The sequence below is a fragment of the Triturus cristatus genome, chromosome 2_2, assembly GCF_964204655.1.
Source record: "Triturus cristatus chromosome 2_2, aTriCri1.1, whole genome shotgun sequence".
Lineage (NCBI taxonomy): Eukaryota > Metazoa > Chordata > Amphibia > Caudata > Salamandridae > Triturus > Triturus cristatus.
Window position 1 is genome coordinate 873,465,998 of NC_140582.1, and position 19,359 is coordinate 873,485,356.

General features: G+C 45.1%; 1 protein-coding gene across 3 annotated transcripts in view; it reads left to right on the forward strand.

Annotated features, from left to right (window-relative positions):
• Window positions 1–19,359, forward strand: part of ARAP2 (ArfGAP with RhoGAP domain, ankyrin repeat and PH domain 2) — a 1,345,662-nt gene that overhangs the window by 797,382 nt on the left and 528,921 nt on the right. For all 3 annotated transcript variants that reach the window (XM_085642300.1, XM_085642298.1, XM_085642299.1), the window contains exon 17: window positions 6,068–6,170. In XM_085642300.1, coding sequence (XP_085498426.1) covers window positions 6,068–6,170 — 103 coding nt within the window. The remainder of the gene's footprint in view (window positions 1–6,067; window positions 6,171–19,359) is intronic.

Consider the following 19,359-nt stretch of genomic DNA (forward strand, 5'->3'; position numbering starts at 1 on the left):
TTAAATAGATGTGATCTGCACACTCCTGTGCCACTCACCACACGAACAATCAATGGATTATCAGCTTCCTCACTTTCAAGGCTTTCGGGTATGTTTCTTTTCTTTTATCTCTCATGGTGGGTCATGATCGTGGCCCAATCCATGTCAACATCCTCAGAAGGGCAGCTTGAAGAAGATACGAGAGGGCTCGCTCTGTACTGTGAGAAAGACTATTAGTTGAAGTGGATGGTAGGCCCCTTCAAGTAATAATGCCACTGTTCCTTAATAGGTGCAGATAGCTCTCGAATTATTTTAACCTGAGCTCAACCCTTGGTAGCTGTAGTAAATAGCAGACAGGTTTAACTTAGAAAAAATGTGAAAAACATTTATCAGTACCAAAATAGTTAATAAGTAGAAAGCTCATAACAATAAAAATCCCACTTGAATTTATAAAAACACAGAAAATGTTAATGAGAAAGTAGGGAAGTAGAGATTATATTTATCAAAGTTTTGAATGTTTTTGTGCTAACAAGTGCAAAATGCTAAACCTGGGTGTCTGGTCACACTACACTGGCTCAAAGTCAAAAGTTACGGCTAATCTCTTTGAAGCACATGTCGGTTACAGGGTTCATGTGTGGCCTAGTGTAGCGTTTACCCTCCAAATTAGTCATCTTCTTGGAGAAAATGTTAGTGGATGGGGTCGTCAGTGGATCTAGGTGCCACATGGATCCATAGAGGACCTTGTTGATGTCTGCTAACTGAAGCACAAGATCTCTGGGGGAGGGTAGCCCCCGTATTGGTGGGACATTCATGGCTCTCAACGTCAAAGGTGGGAAAACTCTGAGTGGGATAACCACCGTACTTGCCTATGCTTGTATGTGATTTGAATGAAAATAAGTGATTTCTTATTTGCCTAAAAGTGTATATCTCTGGAATTCTCTGGTGGATTTTGCTCATTTTGGTGCCTAAATGTAATAAAAATAAGATTTACATTTATCATTTTGTGTTGGATTCCCTTTGTGACATGCTTCTCTCTTGTTCAGCTGTTTTTGCATGACATGCTTTGCACTTTTTCCTTTGCCTAAGCCAGCCGGACTGACTGACCGGACCCAAAAAGGTTTTGTGGGTTTATTACACTGTAAGGTCACAAAACCACACCATATAATAAACCGCTTTCTTCACAGTGAGAAAAGGTTAAAAATAATCTTTAAAAATGCACCAAACTCAAACAGCCCAATGAGATAATAAACCCTGCAAAATACTTTCAAAAGCTTAAGAAAAACAATTGACCATCTCACACAAACTGTGGGCAAGCACATGGGGATGAACAGCGGAAAATGTCTGGCTACATTGGCCTGTACTCCTGGAGCTAATCTACCCTACCCACCAATAAGCATGCAGACAAAACATAACCTAAATTTGGCATGAATATGAGGCCATCCACAAGCCCATTGTTAGATCTGGGGGTCTCTAGTTGGCAGAGGTAGGTACCGCTGTCCAAATAGGGACCCTTACTTCTAGTCAGGGTAAGGGGGATACACTCTTTAGATAACCCCTGCTCACCCCCTTGGTAGCTTGGCACGAGCAGACAGGCTTATCAAAGGCAATGTGTAAAGTATTTGTATCAACACTCACAGTAACCCAGTGAAAACATCACAAATGGACTCCACACCAGTGTAGATAAATAAAGTACTTTTATATAAACTACACAAGACCAAAACGACAAAAATCCAACATACACAGATCAAGAATATGGTTTCAAAAGAGTTCTTAGCTTAGCGACAAAATAATCTACATTAGCATCGATTTTAGCCAACAGTACCTGGTGATGCGATAAAAGTTCCTAGCGGCGCTAAGGCGTCGAAAAACAAGCAACAGTGTCAGTCCTGAGACCCTGGGGAGGTGATGCGACAACCCCGCTGCACGCAGCAGGCGTGTGCGACGTATCCGGTCTGTGGGAAGTGAGGCGATACTTGTATGGATTCCAAGGCGTAGCTTCTCCGGTAGAAATTTACCCGCAAAGGCATGATGCGATGATCTTCGATGGCTCTGCGACAATGTTCGCAGCGACAAAATGCGGCCTGCTAACGAGCGGTGCGATGATCTCACTCAGCGGCGGCAGGCTCTGCGACGATACTCGCAGCGACGGGAATCTTCCCGCTCCGGGGCGATGCGCTCCGGAGATGAACATGGCGTTGACTTTGCAGCGGCGAGAGGCGCTGTGACGATCTTCGCGGCGACAGAAATTTTCTCGCTAAGCCGGCGGTGCGTGAAAAAGTTGCAGATCTTTTACTTCTTTCTCTTGATTAGCTTCCCAACAGCAGGCACATCTTCCAGAGGCCCCACAGTGGGATCAAGCACTCTAGGAAGGGCAGAACTCACACAGCAGAGTTCAGGGGGAAGCTGGGGGTGTAGTCCTTTTGTTCCTGGGACTTCTTAACAGGAGACCAGCTCTACTCAGGCCCTTAGAGATTCCTTCAAACCAGGGGACACAGCAAACAGCAAAGTCCTTCCCCTCTCCTTAGCAGCAAAGCAACTGCAGGTCAGCCTTACAGCAGGTCAGTCCTTCTTCATTCTTCCAGCTTTCTCCTTGGCAGAGGTTCCTTCTTGATTCCAGGATGATCTGCTTTCTTGGGATCAGGGTCCCAATATTTATACCCCAAAATCCTTTTTCCTCTGAGGGCAGAGGGGCCTTTGCCCAGTTCAAACCAGTTCTGGAGCACTCTGTTTACATGACTCCTTCCTTCTTTCCTTTCACAGGGCAGGGCAGAAACATCACACGCCCCACAGGAGGTGGAGCCAGCATTGTGGAGGGAAAGCACAGCCCTGGAGCACTTTGTTGACATGATTCCTTCTCTCCTTTCACAGTGCAGGGCAGAGACATCAGACGCACCACAGGGGGTGGAGCCAACACTGTGGGGGGCAGGCACTGTCCTATTCAGGTCCCAGGTGCAACTCCTCCCTCCCATCTAGATGCAGATCTCTCTATTCAGCCCTGTGCTGACTCACCCTGTCTCGGGGAATTCCCCAGCCCCCTGGAATTCCCCAGCCCCGGTCACTAAAACTCCAGACAAGGAATACACAACCTACCAGAGGCAGGTTTGGATGGTTAGACAAGAAAATACCTACTTTCTAAAAGTGGTATTTTCAAACACAGAATGTTAAAACTAACTTCACTAAAAGATGTACTTTATCATTCTGAGTTCAGGCATACTAAACCCGAATTTCTACCATGTTCCCTGAGTCAGTTTAGGATTATAAAATGTAATAATCAAACTGCCCATTCTGGCCTATGGAGAACAGGTAGCCTTGCAATAGTGAAAAACGAAAATGGCTGTAATTCACTATTAGGCCATGCCACACACATCAGGGCTTGTCCTACCTTATATTTACAATGCACCCTGCCCTTGGGCCTACCATAGGGGTGACTAATATGCAGAAAAGGGAAGGTTTAGGGGCTGGCAAGTGGGTACACTTGCCCAGTCAGCATGGCAGTTAGCAACTGCACACAGGCACTGCGGTGGCAGGCCTGAGACACCATTTTAGGGCTACTCATGTGGGTGGCACAATCAGTACTGCAGGCCCACTAGTAACATTTGAATCACCAGCCCTGGCACACTCAGTGCACTTTACTAGGGACTTCCTGGTAACACAAATATGCCAATCATGGATAACCAATTACAATAACAATTTACCTAAGGAGCACTTGCACTTTGACACTGATCAGCAGTGGCAAAATGCCCAAAGCATCTAAAACAGCAAAAACGAAATCCAGCACAGCGTCAAAAATGCAGGAGGTAGAGGCAAAAAAGTCAGGGGAAACCACGCCAAAGATGCCAGGTCTAACACCCATGAATTAATAAAAAATATATCTAGCAGTGAGAATGTGAAAAATACATTCAAAAATACATCCAAGGCTTACAACAACCTAGGCCCCAAAAAGTAAAACCGATTACAGTATGAGGACATTGTAGAACATTTGTAAAACACAAGGAAGATGAGGAGATATTTTTAACTTCATGCCGCCACCATCTGGAACTGTTCATTATCTCTTAATGTCGCATGGGCTTGTGTACTCCCTCCATAATTTAATTTAGAGGCCATGAGCAACACACAAAAATACAAAAAGAGAGCAAAAATAATATTGCTTGCCAACACAAACATTTTACAAACAACTGCATTGATACTGAATGTTCCCAAAAGAAAAGTAAAGATTCCAGCTTCTATTTGTGGATAATACTGCAGACAAAGTACGAATAATGCACTCCCTTCAAATTGCACATCCAAAATGACCATAGACTGGATAAAGCACACCGAGAAGTCTTGAGGGTGGAGTGAGGAAGTTGATACCGTATGTACCAAAAACTCAATTCCTATGGCCCTTCCTCAGTGTGAACAAAGCTAAAATGAAATAAGAAAAGATGCCCTTCGCTCTCAACATTTACCCAAACAGTTGCGCTCAGATAAAAATGTTAAAGCGAAATAACTTTTCAATTTATGCTATTGGTTCCCCCGTTACAGAAATTCTGCTCGCACATTGATTATATTGCTATTGTGTTGCCCCAAAGTTATCCCTTGAACTGACATCTCGTTTACGAAAGACAGCGTAATGTCATAATCTTGGGCATCACATGTAATTTTAGCAATGCGAAATACCTCTGATTAAGTCTAATTATACTGTCATAATGAAAATTACGCCCGGGCCTACTCAAGACACAGAGCAGTAGTATGAATTTGGTTTAAATACAGGTGTTTGTGCCGGAGCACGTACTGGTCTCCCTGAGTTCCGCCGATGGGCATTAGAAATCCTTGGAACCTTCACAATCTCCAGAGGAGAAGGGCATGGACTGAGGCACTAAATACCCCATCTTTCCTCTCCTAGCAGTCTGTACTTGGTACTACTTTGAGTGCCACTGCGAATTGGGTCAACTGGAAGAGATGGATTAGGTTTGGTAATCTCTCTTCAATTAGACTTTCCACCCTCGTGGATATATTTGCTACCCCCTGTCAAGCGTGTCTAGGGTATACTAGCAATAAGGAGAGAGGTGAAACCTCATATATAGAAGTGAAAAAAGATCTGTATTAAACTAAACTGTGTTGAGACAATGACATTAGAACCTGGGATTAATAATCTAACAAAGATAACATACATACCCCCACAGGCACCAAAATAGCCAATAGCGAATTCTTAATTGCTATTTTTAAGGAATAGCAATTAAAGATTCGCTTTTGGCTATGCATGTAGGAATCGCAAATAAATGAGCGATTCCTACAAATACCTTAATTGCGACTCACAAATTGCGAGTCGCAATTAGGGATTGCTTCCTATTCCTAGAGGCCCATAGGAATGAATGGGAATTGCTTGTGCAATTTGTCAGTACCCAATAGGTACTCACAAATTGTGCATGCAATTTCAAGGGTGCTAGCGTGTTTTAAGATGACACCCTGTAGCACCCCTGAAATTGCTAAGTGAACCCATGTTGTGCACATGCCCCAAGGGCATGTGGATGTGTAACCTTGAACTTTGAAAAATGCACTCAAGTTTCATTTGACGGTAATTAGCGTCCCCTAGAGGCGCAATAACTATTTTTATTATCATCATGCATTGCATTTGAGGCATCGCAATTTGCGATTCCTTAAATGCAATCGCAATTTAAGTAATCACAAATTTGCGATTACTTAAATTATTTTTACAATTGGGATGATGCATCCCAAATGCAAAAATACCGGTCGCAAAGGGGCAGATTCAGCTAATTCTTCCGTTTGCGACCGGTTTTTAGTTTGATGCATGGGGCCCTTTATCTTTAAACATTAATAGGTGAAAAGATAATGTGCAAAAATATATTAAAATTGATATGCAGGTCGGTTATTGGTAAAGACCCTAACACGTTACCGACAGTCGCTATTGTATTGAGATTCCTCGTGAAATGACGCTGTTAGTCTTAACATCCGAAGCAATAAAACTAAAATGAATTAGCCTTTTCCAACAAATGAAATACTAAAAGCTTTCGCAATAAATTGCACCCGATGTTGTTTGATATTAGGAAGCCTAAACACAGCTGTTTTTGTATTTTTCCATTCGCTTTAGGGCCGTCTTTACCTTTGAGATCTACTTATCGTCGGAACGTGCTTTTCTGTTCGGAGCTGAGAGCGCGGAGTCGCGGAGAGAATGGACCCAGGCAGTGGCGAAGGTAATGCTGATAATTATCTGTTCTGGCTAAGCTCGAGGCCTTTGCATAAAATATAAATTGGATTTGTGAGCTTGGAGTCCTCGGAGAAAGCACTTTCACTGAGAGCAGTTAAAATAAACACCGAGATGTCTTGTTTGGAGGGAGCATTTCTGTACCTCCTAATGCAATAATCTTCGCCTTGCCAAATGTAAAATGTTTTCGGTTATTTGTTTCAATGCAGACAAACGGAAGTATGTGTTGCTATTTATTTCATTGTTGTTGTTTTTTTTACTTTTAGAAAGTGCTTTACTTTGCTTTTCTAATCCTGCCCGTGTAACGCTGACGTGCTTTATAATGTTCTGCCTTTTCTGACTGTCCTAATTAAAAAACACAATCGAGACTCCGTAGTTGTCCAAAGTTGCGACATGTTGGTAAAACAATCGCTCCTTGAACAAAATCGCTTTCTTGAATGAGCATGAAAAAAATATCACATTTGTTCATTCAGTGATTGCTGTCTGGAGATCTGAATCTGGGTAAGGCGAATGAATGATGCAGCATCGAATGAGATGCTTAAGTGCCGTCTTGCAAGTTAGATTAGCTGCTGCAGTTTTGGGCCATTGACAATGATGGTGCCCAATCTCCGTCATCTTCAGGGATCGACAGTTCTACGTACACCACGTTGCACTTGACGCCGTCTGCCGCAAACTCGTCAACGGTAGAATGCAATGAGGAAATGCACCCGAACAAACCGTGTCGCCATTGCTGCTGAGCTGGTGAACATGAGGTAACAAAGAATCGCTGATGCTACCCCTTGGCGTCCCTGCTGGCAGGTGCCAGACTGCAAAGCAGCAGCCAGGCTGTAACGAATCCCCCCGTCTACAGAAGTTTAATGGATTTTAAAGGCTTCCGTCAAACGGGAGACACCATCGCAACGTGTTATCAACCTCCTTATTATGAACATTGTCGCAGGGGCTCCAGGCGCTGTACTCCCGAGGGGGGATTTATGGCGCTTTCCTTTAAACCCCTGACACTCAACAAATCAAATACGCTGGCATAGAGACCTAAGCTCAACCCCAGCAAATAAATCTGTCCCAAAGTCTTTCATAAATCACCCGAGTCGCAGAAGGCTAGGGATCGAGTTTATAGTATGCAATCCTGTGCACATAATGGCTTTCTCAGGATCGTAATGCTATTCTGCTACATATTTTCCACGTGTGCACAAATGTATAGCATACTTTGCTAATTTTTGGCAAATTAAATGCTATTTTTTGCCAGCGTCTACATTTATTTTGTTTCTTGCACAGACATTATCTTTATTTATTAGGTATCTATTCACATTTAACATGCTTTTTTGGCTTGTGTAAGGTGGGCGACCGGACGTTCCAGATTTGCCCTGGACATTCCCAGTTTTTCCATGACTGTCCCAACGTCCTGACACTTTTTAGGTCTCGCCTAGGCAGCGCACATGCGCTGTCTCTCCGAGACATCAAGTAATCTCTATCAGGGGTGAAACTCCGCCTTTTGCCAGGGAATTTCTCCTGCCGCTTGCCATTTGTAAACACTGGCATTGCTTTTCTTACAGGGCTTGTTATTGGCTGTAGAGACGATGCGTCACTTCTGTTTATTCCGGAAGCAGCACCGCCTAACTACAGTTTTCGTCCGCGTGGCCAGTTTCGATTCTGCAGGGCCGTATCTTTTCATTTATGGACTACTTCATTGTTTTGTTTTTTTAAAGCACCGTGGCGCATGGTTCACCCATATTGGCCCACGCCTTTCTTTTGTTTACTCTATTTTTTTTGTATGGAGTTCATCTTGTATTTTCTTCATCCCGTGGTTCAGCGCGGGCATCGCAAAAACTGCGGCTGCCTGTTTGCGGCTGCCTGTGCCCCGGTCGCCATCCCCTTGTCTCTAAGTTTGGTGTGGAGGCTGGCACTGAACTGATACCTAGCGCCTCTTACTGCCATACCTTCCCAGGTGCGCCCTCTTTGTTGACTTTGATCCTGTGTCAGATCACAAAGCAGTTTATAAAGGATTCCCACACAAAGGCTGGGAGAACTGTCCATTGTCCGGCGCCATTACATTTTATTGAGCGTGTGACCCTTCAGAGCTGGGAGATTCTGAAGCCTGGAAGTAATATATACTTCTCAAATTCTTTCTTTGTAGTTTAGCTTATTGCCTTTCTCACTTTTTTGATACATTGCCATATTTAAATTAACATTCAATATCGGTGTCGTGCGTGCATGTGCAACAGACGGAGGTCGGTACCTCAGGGAACTTCGCAGGCCTAAAATAGCTTGGAGGGCACAAAGTCTGAAGAGCACCCCTCGCATGTGCATCTCCGGCCCACACAGCTACTGTTGGACTCCTCCACACACCACACATCCCTTTGACCCTTCTGCAATCCACCCAGCCATCTGGATCATGTGCACCCCACGCAGCCACTGTTCGACTCCTCTACACACCACACATATCCCTTTGACCATCTGAAAACATGACCCAAATGTCACAATAAAAACAAGCATTTGCAATGCAATAGGTCTCGCATTTATGCATTCGAGCTATTGACATTCTAAATAACAATGCCTTTTATTTTTGTTTTTGTATTAAAAACATAAATAAAAGGCATTGTTATTTACAATGCCAATAGCTTAACTGCGAGACCTATTGCACTGCAAATGTTTGTTCAAAAGCAAAGAAATGTCCTGGTTTCGCGAGAGGGTCAGGCAAACACGCACATATATAACTGACTGTGCTGCGAAGACTCACGTTCACACCGGCCCTCTAATGACACCAGAGACAAAGTGTTTGAAAAGAGTTTCAGGCAGCACAGCAGGATTAAACAGGTGTGGGGGGTGAATCAGCTCCTGCAGAGCGCCCGAGGCCAAAATTATAAAGCTCACCTTGCAACATATTTTAGCTTGGCCAAAGAGGTGTTTAATTTTCATGCTACAGAGGTGTGTATGCATACACCTATGTAGCATGACATTAAAGGCTTGCTCGGCCGTGTTGTGGTGTGTTTCATATGGGTGATGGATAGATAGATAGATAGATAGATAGATAGATAGATAGATAGATAGATAGATAGATAGATAGATAGACAACGCAAGTGACAGAGAAATTGGATCAAATGTTGAAACTGCACTTACCAGTGCCAACAATTAGTCCAATTTCTATGTCGATGGCTGTCCCGGTTTTTTGTTTTTAAGGTCTGGTCATCCTAGGCTTGTGTAGGTTACATTTTTTTAGGTCAAGCTTAGGCAGAGCATGCACTGTATCTTTGGAACATGCCGTATTCACTTAGTGGGCTTACAGCCTGCCCCTTGCCTTTTTATTCATCCCTTCCATGGGTGTTCAAACATTCTTGCTTGCTAGTGGTTAATCCTTACTCTCTGTCCATCCTTTTTGTGTTTGGTTTCCTCCCACAAAGCTCAGCCCAATTACTGTTCATTTTATTCTTCTGTGTTTGCGTTCATTTGGGGGGCTATTTTTTAATTTGATTCCTGCTCGTTTAACTGTTTGTCCATCTTCAGTAGTTCAACTTCAATACCTGTCACTTAATCTCCCTGCCCTACTCAAATAACAAGATGAAATTTCAGAAGCTTCAGATGCTGTTTTCAAAATCGCCTCTTTAATTTTCTCTTTAATGAGAGATTTCCCCCAAGCCTCTCCCTCGTCGCTGCTTGTTGCTTTAGCGAGCCTCGGTCACTGGACCTTCAGCAGCACAGTTAAGGGCAAGGCTTGGGCAACTCCCGCTGCATTTTCTCTAAAGCTTGTTTATATAAAGTGAACTCGAGCGACCTGAAGGTGCTGAAGGGCTAGTTGCATTACACAATGACAGATTAATTCTTAGGGACATTTTATAGAGCGCTAATTCAACTCGCCCAAAGGTATTAAAGCGCTTTACAAAAGTGCCAGTTACCTTACACAAGCTCAGGTAAATATTTTTGTTTTTAGGTGCGCTGAGAATAAGTGATGCCAGTGCCGCCCTGTTTATTCATTATTTTCCCTCTACCTGACAAATGGGAGCAGCATTCATCCCTCCCACCTCCACCCATGTCGCTGCATGACCGCCCCACTGCTTCTTTCTGTCGTCCTCCCCCTCTAAGATCTCTAATTTCAAAGCACACTCACGGCACCTCCCCATGGACTGTGAGACATTTTTTATTATCTTATGTGAACTCCGGCAACCCAAAGGTGTTTGAGCTCTTTACATGAGCGCTAGTTACATTACACAAGGTCAGATTAATTTTTGGGGGAATTTTATAGTGAGCAAACACGACTGACCTGAAAGTATTGGATCACTTTACAAAAGCGCCAGTTACATTGCACAGGGTCAAGGTAATTGTTTTGTTTTTAGATGCACTGAGAATATGTGATGCTGTTGCTGTCCTTGTTTATCAGTTATTTCCACTCTACCTGACAAATGGGAGCATTTTGTTGTTGCTATTTCCAGTGCGCCTATCCCTGCTGACTGGGACAGAGGGTGGGGCCAGTGGCAAACAGAGGTTGCAAGCAGTTTTTTTAATGGAAAACTCTGGAGAAGGGTGCCTGATGAATAGAGGACTGGGGTAGGAGGGATGTGACGTCTCCACTATTGGAAAGTACTTTACTGCTTTTTTTCATAGGCTTTTCACTTCTCTAGTCATGCAGTCACACACAAAATGGTATAGTGCTGTTGATTTGCATCTAGACACTTGCATTTCTGCTTGTGCATTAAAAAGCCTTAGAATTTGTCCATAAAAAATCTCCTGAGGCAAGCATGTATCTTGAATCCTACTGCATGACCCACTGTGTAGTAATTGTATAACTTTTCAATCCCTGGCAGTACAGTACCCAGGATAATGTGCTGCATGGCTAAACACTTATAAGGTCCCAAAGGCGAGACCTATTTGTTATGCCAATGCTTGTTTAATTGATTTGTTTGTAAATATAGTACGATGACCAATAATGGAATGTGGGAGGGCGGGTCGGATATACAGACGCGGAGGCTGAATATATTTTCCAAGTGAGAATGATTTATTGTCAGGCAGGCCACTCTTTACTATGGGGGTTGGAAAGGTATTGGTTCCTGTTCCCGAAGAGGTACTGGGGTTGTTATTGTTATTGTTATTTTGGATTTGTATCGCGCCCAATCACCTACAGGTCTCTAGGCGCGCGGAAATCAGTGGTAACAAACAATAAGCTAGGCAGACACAGAATGAAGGCACTTCTTGGTCTAATTTACACCCAGGGTTCTTTTAAACAGCAATGTTTTTAGCATCCTTCTAAACCGCAGGAGGTTCCCTTCCCTGCGCATCCCCTCAGGCAGCGTGTTCCATAGCTGAGGGACTAATACAGAGAAGGCTCTTCCTCCCTTAGTTACAAGTTTGTAACGGGGGCAAACCAGAAGCTGAGAATCTGAGGATCTAAGTGTTCTCACTGGGCTATAAATCTCCAAACGATCAGTGATATAGGCTGGTGCCTGACCGTAGATTGCCTTGTGAGCTGTACATAGATTCTTAAATTCCACTCGCTCTTTAATAGGGAGCCAATGCAGGCTGTGTAGCAATGGAGAGGCCTTAGTTCTCCTTGGGAGTCTAAACATTAATCGTGCCGCATCATTCATCACGACCTGCAATCTATTAGTAAGAGTTTTAGGTAGTCCAAGATAGAGAGCGTTTCCGTAGTCTATCCTTGAGATGACAGTTGCTGCTACGATTGAGCGCATCATTGATTGGGAGAGGACAGGGGTCAGCTTCCGTAACTGCCGGATGATATTTGTGCAGCTACCCACCACAGATGAAATTTGACTGGACATTGACAAGTCGCAATCCAGTTTGATCCCCAAGCTCTTTACATTCATACTTGGTTTTGGAGCGGGGCCCAACTCAGCTGGCCAGTAGAGGTCACTCCAAGGTGAGGCAGTGGATGGAATCACCAATACCTCGGTCTTGTCTGGATTGATCTTTAATAGGTTTTCAGTCATCCATTGTACAGTGTACCTCAAGATGTTCTGAGCATTGAGTTGTGCGGTCCTTGAATTATCAACACTCAGCAGCAGCTGTGTATCATCCGCATGGTTACAGACTCTACAGCCCCTGCTGGCCAGTGATGCAATCAGAGGTTGTAGATAGAGATTAAATAACAGTGGGGACAGGGCAGAGCCCTGTGGCACCCCATATTCCAAGTTCCCCACCTCAGATGTTTGATTCCCCAGTTGTATCCTTTGTGTTCTTCCCAAAAGGAAGGATTGCAGCCACTTAAAAGCCAGACCCTTAATCCCAAAGTCTCTCAATCTTTCCAAGAGTAAGGCATGACTGACCGTATCGAACGCCGCTGATAGATCTAACAAAATCAGGGCGCTCGGTTTCTTATAGTCAGCCATGCCTCTTAATTCATCCAGTACTGAGAGCATCACCAACTCAGTGCTGTGATGGGCTCGGAATCCTGCCTGCCGCTCATGGAGTAGATGGTGAGACTCCAGATACAGGGACAGGGATTTTAATACATGTTGTTCCAGTATTTTAGAGAGGAAAGGCAGTTGGGAGATAGGCCTGTAGTTCTTTAGCACTGCAGGATCTGCACCAGGTTTTTTCAGTAGTGGCCTTACACGTGCCTCCTTGAATTCCACCGGTAGATACCTTGTTTCTAGAGATCTATTAAGGAGGGAAATGATACATTTCTCCAATAAAGGACGGGCTGCACGAAAGACGCTGGGTGGGCACGGATCTGCTGGAGAGCCAGATTTAATTTTTCCCATCAGTTTCTCCAGACTCAACTCATCCAGCTCTGGAAATGCTGTAATAGTACAATCAGCTAGATTATACGAGGCCAGAGTTGTGGCGGTTCCATTTAGCAATCCACTCTAAATGGGGTAACGCTGGTCGTCGTCTTCTTCCTCAAAGCTGGACCTCAAAGGTGTCTGCTTCGCTTCTTCGGCCGTGGTTGGTTCCTCCCGAAGGCTCATGAAAAGAAGAAACAGTGGGCCGTCAGTGTCAGGATCAATTAGGTCTAGGTGTTACTTTACCCGTCACCTCACCCGTGTTTCTAGTGGGGTTGTTCCTGTTACTGGGAACACCGTGCCTCAGCTTTGTGGTGTAGGATGAGATCGACAGTAAGGGGTTTTAGACTTCCCAGGTCACACAATAACCGGGATAAATTAACCCACACGGGAAAATAAAAAGAAAAGAAAAGGAAGACCAAAAGGTCGTGTCGGGACTGATACGTTTTGTGAGGAGGGTTTGTCCGGGCTGTAGATATAAAGGACCGCCGGACACACTCTGTGCTCAGGGAAATCAAGGAGAGGTGCTCAGGACAACAAAGTGCAGGGAAGAACAAACTAACAGTGCCCTGGGGTCCCGCCCGTGCCAGTTCCGCCCTCCCCACCCTCAGTGTCCTCCCTCCGCCCTCTACCCTGCCGGCCTTTCCCCTGGAGTTTCGTCACTCACCCGGCCCCGCCGCATCTCTCCAGAGCTGCGGCCGCTCCACAGCCTCCTCCGGGGGACACCACCAGTCCTCGCTCCAGAACTCCTCCGGATCCTCTGACTCGATCTCGTCTTCTTTCTCGTCCTGGTCCGGTTCGCGGTCGTTCTGCTCCTCTTCTCTCTGCTCCACTCGCGTCGTCCTTCGGCTTACTCCTCCTGCTCCGCTCCGAGAGAACACATCCTGGTTCAGGTCTCCTTTGAATGGTGGAGACGGACTGCTTCCGGGGTTAGCCCCTCCCTCTTGCCGCATCTGGTCTGTCTGTAAGAAGAGAGGAGAGGGGGGTGTGGTAGACGGACGTTTCGGAGCTGCGTCCCTAGACCTCCGCTGTCCCTCTGGCGCTCGTACTCCCCGAAAACCAGGTGAGAAAGGGGTTAGACATCGTGGCCCCTGCCCCACCTCCTCACATGGAAACAAACAGATGATTGATGAAATTCTCATCAATCACATGGCAAAATCAACCCTAATAAACGTGAAATATAAATGAGGCTAAATATGTTCAATGTTGCCAGTTACGCAAAAAGTTGTCATAGTGAAGAAAGTGGAGACTGTGTTGATCACAGCTAGCATGATCGCTAAGGATAACTTTGTGTCTACCAGAGCAATAACCACAGAGGCCTCCAGGAAATCAATGGATGATGCCCTTCAAATCTTTGTTGACTCAGTGATTATCAAGAAGACCATTGTCATCATTCTTGCAGTCTTCCAGCTAGTTAATATGGTGCGGATGGTACAACATTGATTGTATGTTAGAGTAGTAAGTACAAAAATATCAAGTTTTGTAGGAAAATAACGCTTTTTGCGTGGTCACACACATTTTTTGTGGACTGATGTGGTTGTTTTTTTGACAGTGCAATGGGACTCTGATAACAAGGCCCCAGTGATTGTGCTTCGATGCCTAAAACATGTCAAAATTAGCTATACTCCTAATTGGCGTCTTTAACTTACCTATAAATCCATATTATATGGTACAAAGTGTATTCATGTCTTGTATGGTAAATATCACCAGGGTACTAACACATCTATTGGGCCATCCACTACAGTGACAGTGTAAAACATGGCTTCTGGTCTACCATTGTAGACTGGCTATGGCTATGGCTGTTTAAAAACTGCAATTCAACCTGTCAAAATAAATCATTCCTTTGAATTGTGATACAAGTCCTAAGTATGCCCTAATGCCCAAACAGCTCTAAAACTGGGTATGATCATACCTGGGAACTTGTTTCCCTATTGCTTGGTGAGGGGTCAGGAGCCACCTAAATGACATTCTAACTGACAGGTATAAATAAATGTGGCACCTCTAGCATCCTCTTCAGAACATTCTGGACTCATGCTAGAACAGAAAGAGGACTGTACCTGCGGTTTTAGACCTGTGAGGAGACCCAAAGGGCAAAACCTGCTCCCACTCGTATCCGAAAAAATGAAGTGGATTCCAAGGTTAGTTGTCTGGCCTCTTGTTAAGTTACAGGGACACAAGTTGCAAGAAGTTTGTTTCCTGAACAGCTCAGCAGACCAGTTCAAACTGGTCCTGATCTACTGTGGGTAGCTTCTGCTGGAGTGAATCTCTCCCCCCCCCCCCCCCCCCCGAGCTGTTCCTGAGCATCTGAAACCCTTGGCTGTATCAAAGTATACTTCTCCCAAAATCCCAACAAGTCTGGAATTTAGCAACTTGTTTGCTCCACAGAACTACGGAGGACCAAGACAAACCTGCCAGGTAATCTGGGCAAGGTGTGTTGCCACTGGACTGAAGATTTAGGTTTCTCTCACTTGGACTTTTCTGCAGCACTTAATCTGTTTCAGCATGACCTCCCAGAGATGGTGTCCATCATCGCTGAGCTCTCTTCCACAACAGCTTGCATCCTTACCCCACTAGGGAAACATGAGCTCCCAAAAAGTGACAAAGTCTGATGGTAGAAAACTTGACAGTGCTAAGGTGCCAAAAGTATCCGGCTGGCAAAAGGATTTCCCTGGGCACACATTTAGAATTTTTAATGATCTGAGCTCTTCCAGCCTAAACCAATAGCTTTGCCGGGACCTCGTCCAATGCTTATGTCATGGAACACTCCTCTGAGACAGTCTCTTCCCTTGCCTCTCTTAAGACATTTGACTTCCAGAAAAAGACTGAGTCTCAAGGTAAAACCTCTGACTCATCAAACCTGGGTGGTGTATCCAGCAAGCACCCCGTCGCAGTTGGCTGCAATTTGTGCCTAGGTCTCAGTCTACTGCAGCCAGAACACCACAGTTGCCACTTAACACTTTTTGGTGCTAATTTCATTTAAGACATTTAACAAAATCATACCTTTGGTTCCTCTTACTGGGGCTTTGTCTTTTTGGTGTCATTTTGTTAATTAAATTATTCTTTGTTTTCATAAGTTAGAGTGGGATTTCTATTCTGTTGTGTTTTCCACTCTTTAACTGTTTTAGTACTTGTAGCTCATTTCTTAAATTACTGAAACCTTTACTGGACCTAACAGGAATAGTGAAATTATTACTTGTGGTGGACTACCATCCACACCAACTAATAATCCACTTTCTTACAAGCTTAAAAAATATTGTTGACAATATACCAACAACCAGAATATCATAAAGTCAAGAATATATTGGTGATTATTAATTTACTGTTATTAACTCTACATCTACTTACCTTGAAGATACATATAATGTTAGGGTACATATATGTGTGTAGATAAGTTTAGCAAACCTTAATTTTCCTGTGTATACGTTCCTTAATGGTAGTCTGGTAGTTGATATTCTGATCAGGCTATTTTTACATGCTAATATTTAAAACTCAGTATTTAGGTACCATGCCCCATGCTCACGTAGCTCATTAAAATGCTATGAACAGGCAGCTAAATTTAACTTAGCTTGAACAAAGTTTGCCAGATTAAATAAGAAAAATGGACAATTCTCGAATCATAAGCATACACCTATGCATTAGAGAGGTCTCTGAATTCCCATTCTGTTCACAAAACCTTTAGGTGTACATGAGGGAAAAGAAGGTTTTGAATAACGTTTGTGACATACTCCTGCTCTTCCTAAATATACTTCTGAAAAGTTCTGCCTGACAGAATAAGTTAATGTCCAAGGATAGAAAGGTTAAGTATTTCCACAGAAATAGTTATTTTCTTATTATTTTGTTTTTTACATAGAAACATTTGCATTCACTGTCTTATCTTCCTAGACATATGATGTCAAAATAAAGGCATTCTATTCACATTCCTATACTTTATGCACTAGATATGCCTAATTCAGCCAGTCGCTGGTATGAATATTTGGGATTCAAAATATTTATGAATGGAAAGAAACCTAGAATTTTCCTAGAAAGATTGAAAATCCCAAAGTGTTGGAAGGTGTTAGTTTTTGGTTTTCTCCACTCATCACATGGGTACTTGAAATTAATCAAATTCCGGTTTATTTAGTGGCTACTCTGCAAAATTGTCAAGTTATGGTTCTTTCTAGAGCACACTAGAGCCTGTTTTTCCCCGCCGCTGCTGCCCCCGCTGCCCCTCCCCCCAGCACGATCGGCCAATCCAGCTCCCCTCCCCACTCCTGCCTCCCAACTGTCCAGCCCTCCCCGACCCCTACTTAATGGTGGCTACTGCGCCGGCCGTGCAGCGGCTGCGCCGCCGGCGCACCAAAGGCAAGTCCGTCTGCGCCCGACTGTGACCAGCGCCAGGAACCCTTGATCTCTGCACCACCAACGCTACAACCCAGCGGCACTCCACACTCTCAACCCAGGCCGCAACAACAACTGCAAGCTAGCATCACCAGCCGACACCCACAGACCCTTCAACTGTCACCGCTACCGGCACACCTGCAGCACCGTCAAGACCATGGACCTAGCGCAACGTGCCCGCAAGAACACAACCAAACCGAAGACCCTGCAGTGCATCCTCCTCAACGTCCGATCCCTCCACAAACACGCCACAGAAATCTGGGACCTCCTCGACAGCACCTCCCCGGATGTAGCATTCTTTACCAAAACCTGGACGAACACCACCTCGGGACCGGACATTGCCATCGCCATTCCCCAAGGATACAAGATCTCCAGGAAGGACCGCCCCACCCAACCGGGAGGGGCGGGGTGGTCCACAAATCCACCCTCCACCAGAGCACACTGCCCGACGAGCCCACAGACCTGATGGAACACCTTTACTTTAAGGTACTTGCCAGCTCTACCTCCACCCTCCGAGGAACCCTCATCTACCGACCCCCTGGACCCCGTGGACTTTTCGCCAACTCCGTCACGGACATCATCTCCCCCCGCATGCCATCGCGTCCACCAACTAAACCCTACTGGGAGACCTCAACTTCCACCTCGACAACCAACTGGACCCCACCCAGCACCACATCCCTCCTGGACAACCTCCACAACATTGGACTCCGCCAGATCTTGACCGAACCCATGCACTCAGCAGGACACACCCTCGACCTCCTCTTCACAACAGGAAACTCCATCACCTTCAGCCACACCACCGAACTCCTATGGACTGACCATCGATGCATCCACTTCACCTTCAGAACACCCACTATCCACAGACACCAGCACCTGCTCCCACGAAGAAACTGGACCAGAATCACTGACGACCAGCTAACCTCATCACTCAGCAACTCCACCCCAACCATCGCGGAAAACGACGACCCCAACATCGCAGCCCGAACCCTGTACATATGGATCTCCGACAGCGCCAACACCATAGACCCCTCAAGAAAAACTACAACACCCACACCAAGAAAGCTAGATGGTTCACCACCGAACTTCGAGAGTCCAGACGCACTTGCAGCTGCCTTGAAAAGGCCTGGAGGAACACCAAATCCACAGAAGCACACAACAACTTCAGAGCTGCCACCAACGCCCACCACCAACTCGTCAGGAAAACAAGGAAAAAAGTGATTGAAGACAGAATCTCCACTCATGCACACAACAGCAAAGAACTCTTCAACATCATCAAGGAGTTCGCCTAACCCACCAGTGAGTCCACCGACATCCCTCCCTCACAAGACCTCTGCGACAAACTCAGCACCTTTTTCTTTTTTTTTTTAAATGTCAAAATATTTTTATTCGTTTTACAGAACAGGTACATTTGCATTTTCATTAAGGATTTCCAGATAAAGGTAGTTGGTATTACAGAAATTACATAAAACTGTTATGTACACGTCCAGCTAGTCCCCTCCGCGTTGACTAGCTGGGAAAATAAGAGACAGGATAGCAAGAAGAGAGAAGAAAGGAGAGAAAGAGTTGAGGTACGGTACAAGAAGTGTTCATTCGCTTTGAGCCTAGTCTGGGGTTGTATAACTGTGTGGAGGCCGAGTTCCCTCCAAGTGGGCTCACGGGGGTTCGTAGGAGTCCAGGAGCATGTCTAGCGACTTCCACATCCCCCTAGTAGCTGGTCTCCAGGGTGAGTTTTGCAGGGCAGTGCTATCTGCGCCTCTGAGGTATGTCACCCAGTTAAAACAGCATTTATATGATGTCCTAGCAGTATCCTTCCAGTTGGACAGGACCAATTTAACTGCTGCGGTCAGTAGGAGGTCTAGAACGTCCCTGTCCTGCTGTGCCGGGAGTCGTGCGATTATGAATGCGGTGGTGAGGGAGGAGAATTCTGGTCTAAGTGTACACCCCAGCGCCCTTTTTATGAAGTCAAAGATTTCCTTCCAGAACTTTTTGAGTTTTGGGCAGTAGAAGATGAGGTGTGCTAGATCCCCCTTTTCGCTGCTGCAGTTCCAGCTCAGGTCGTTCTCTCTGAGGCCC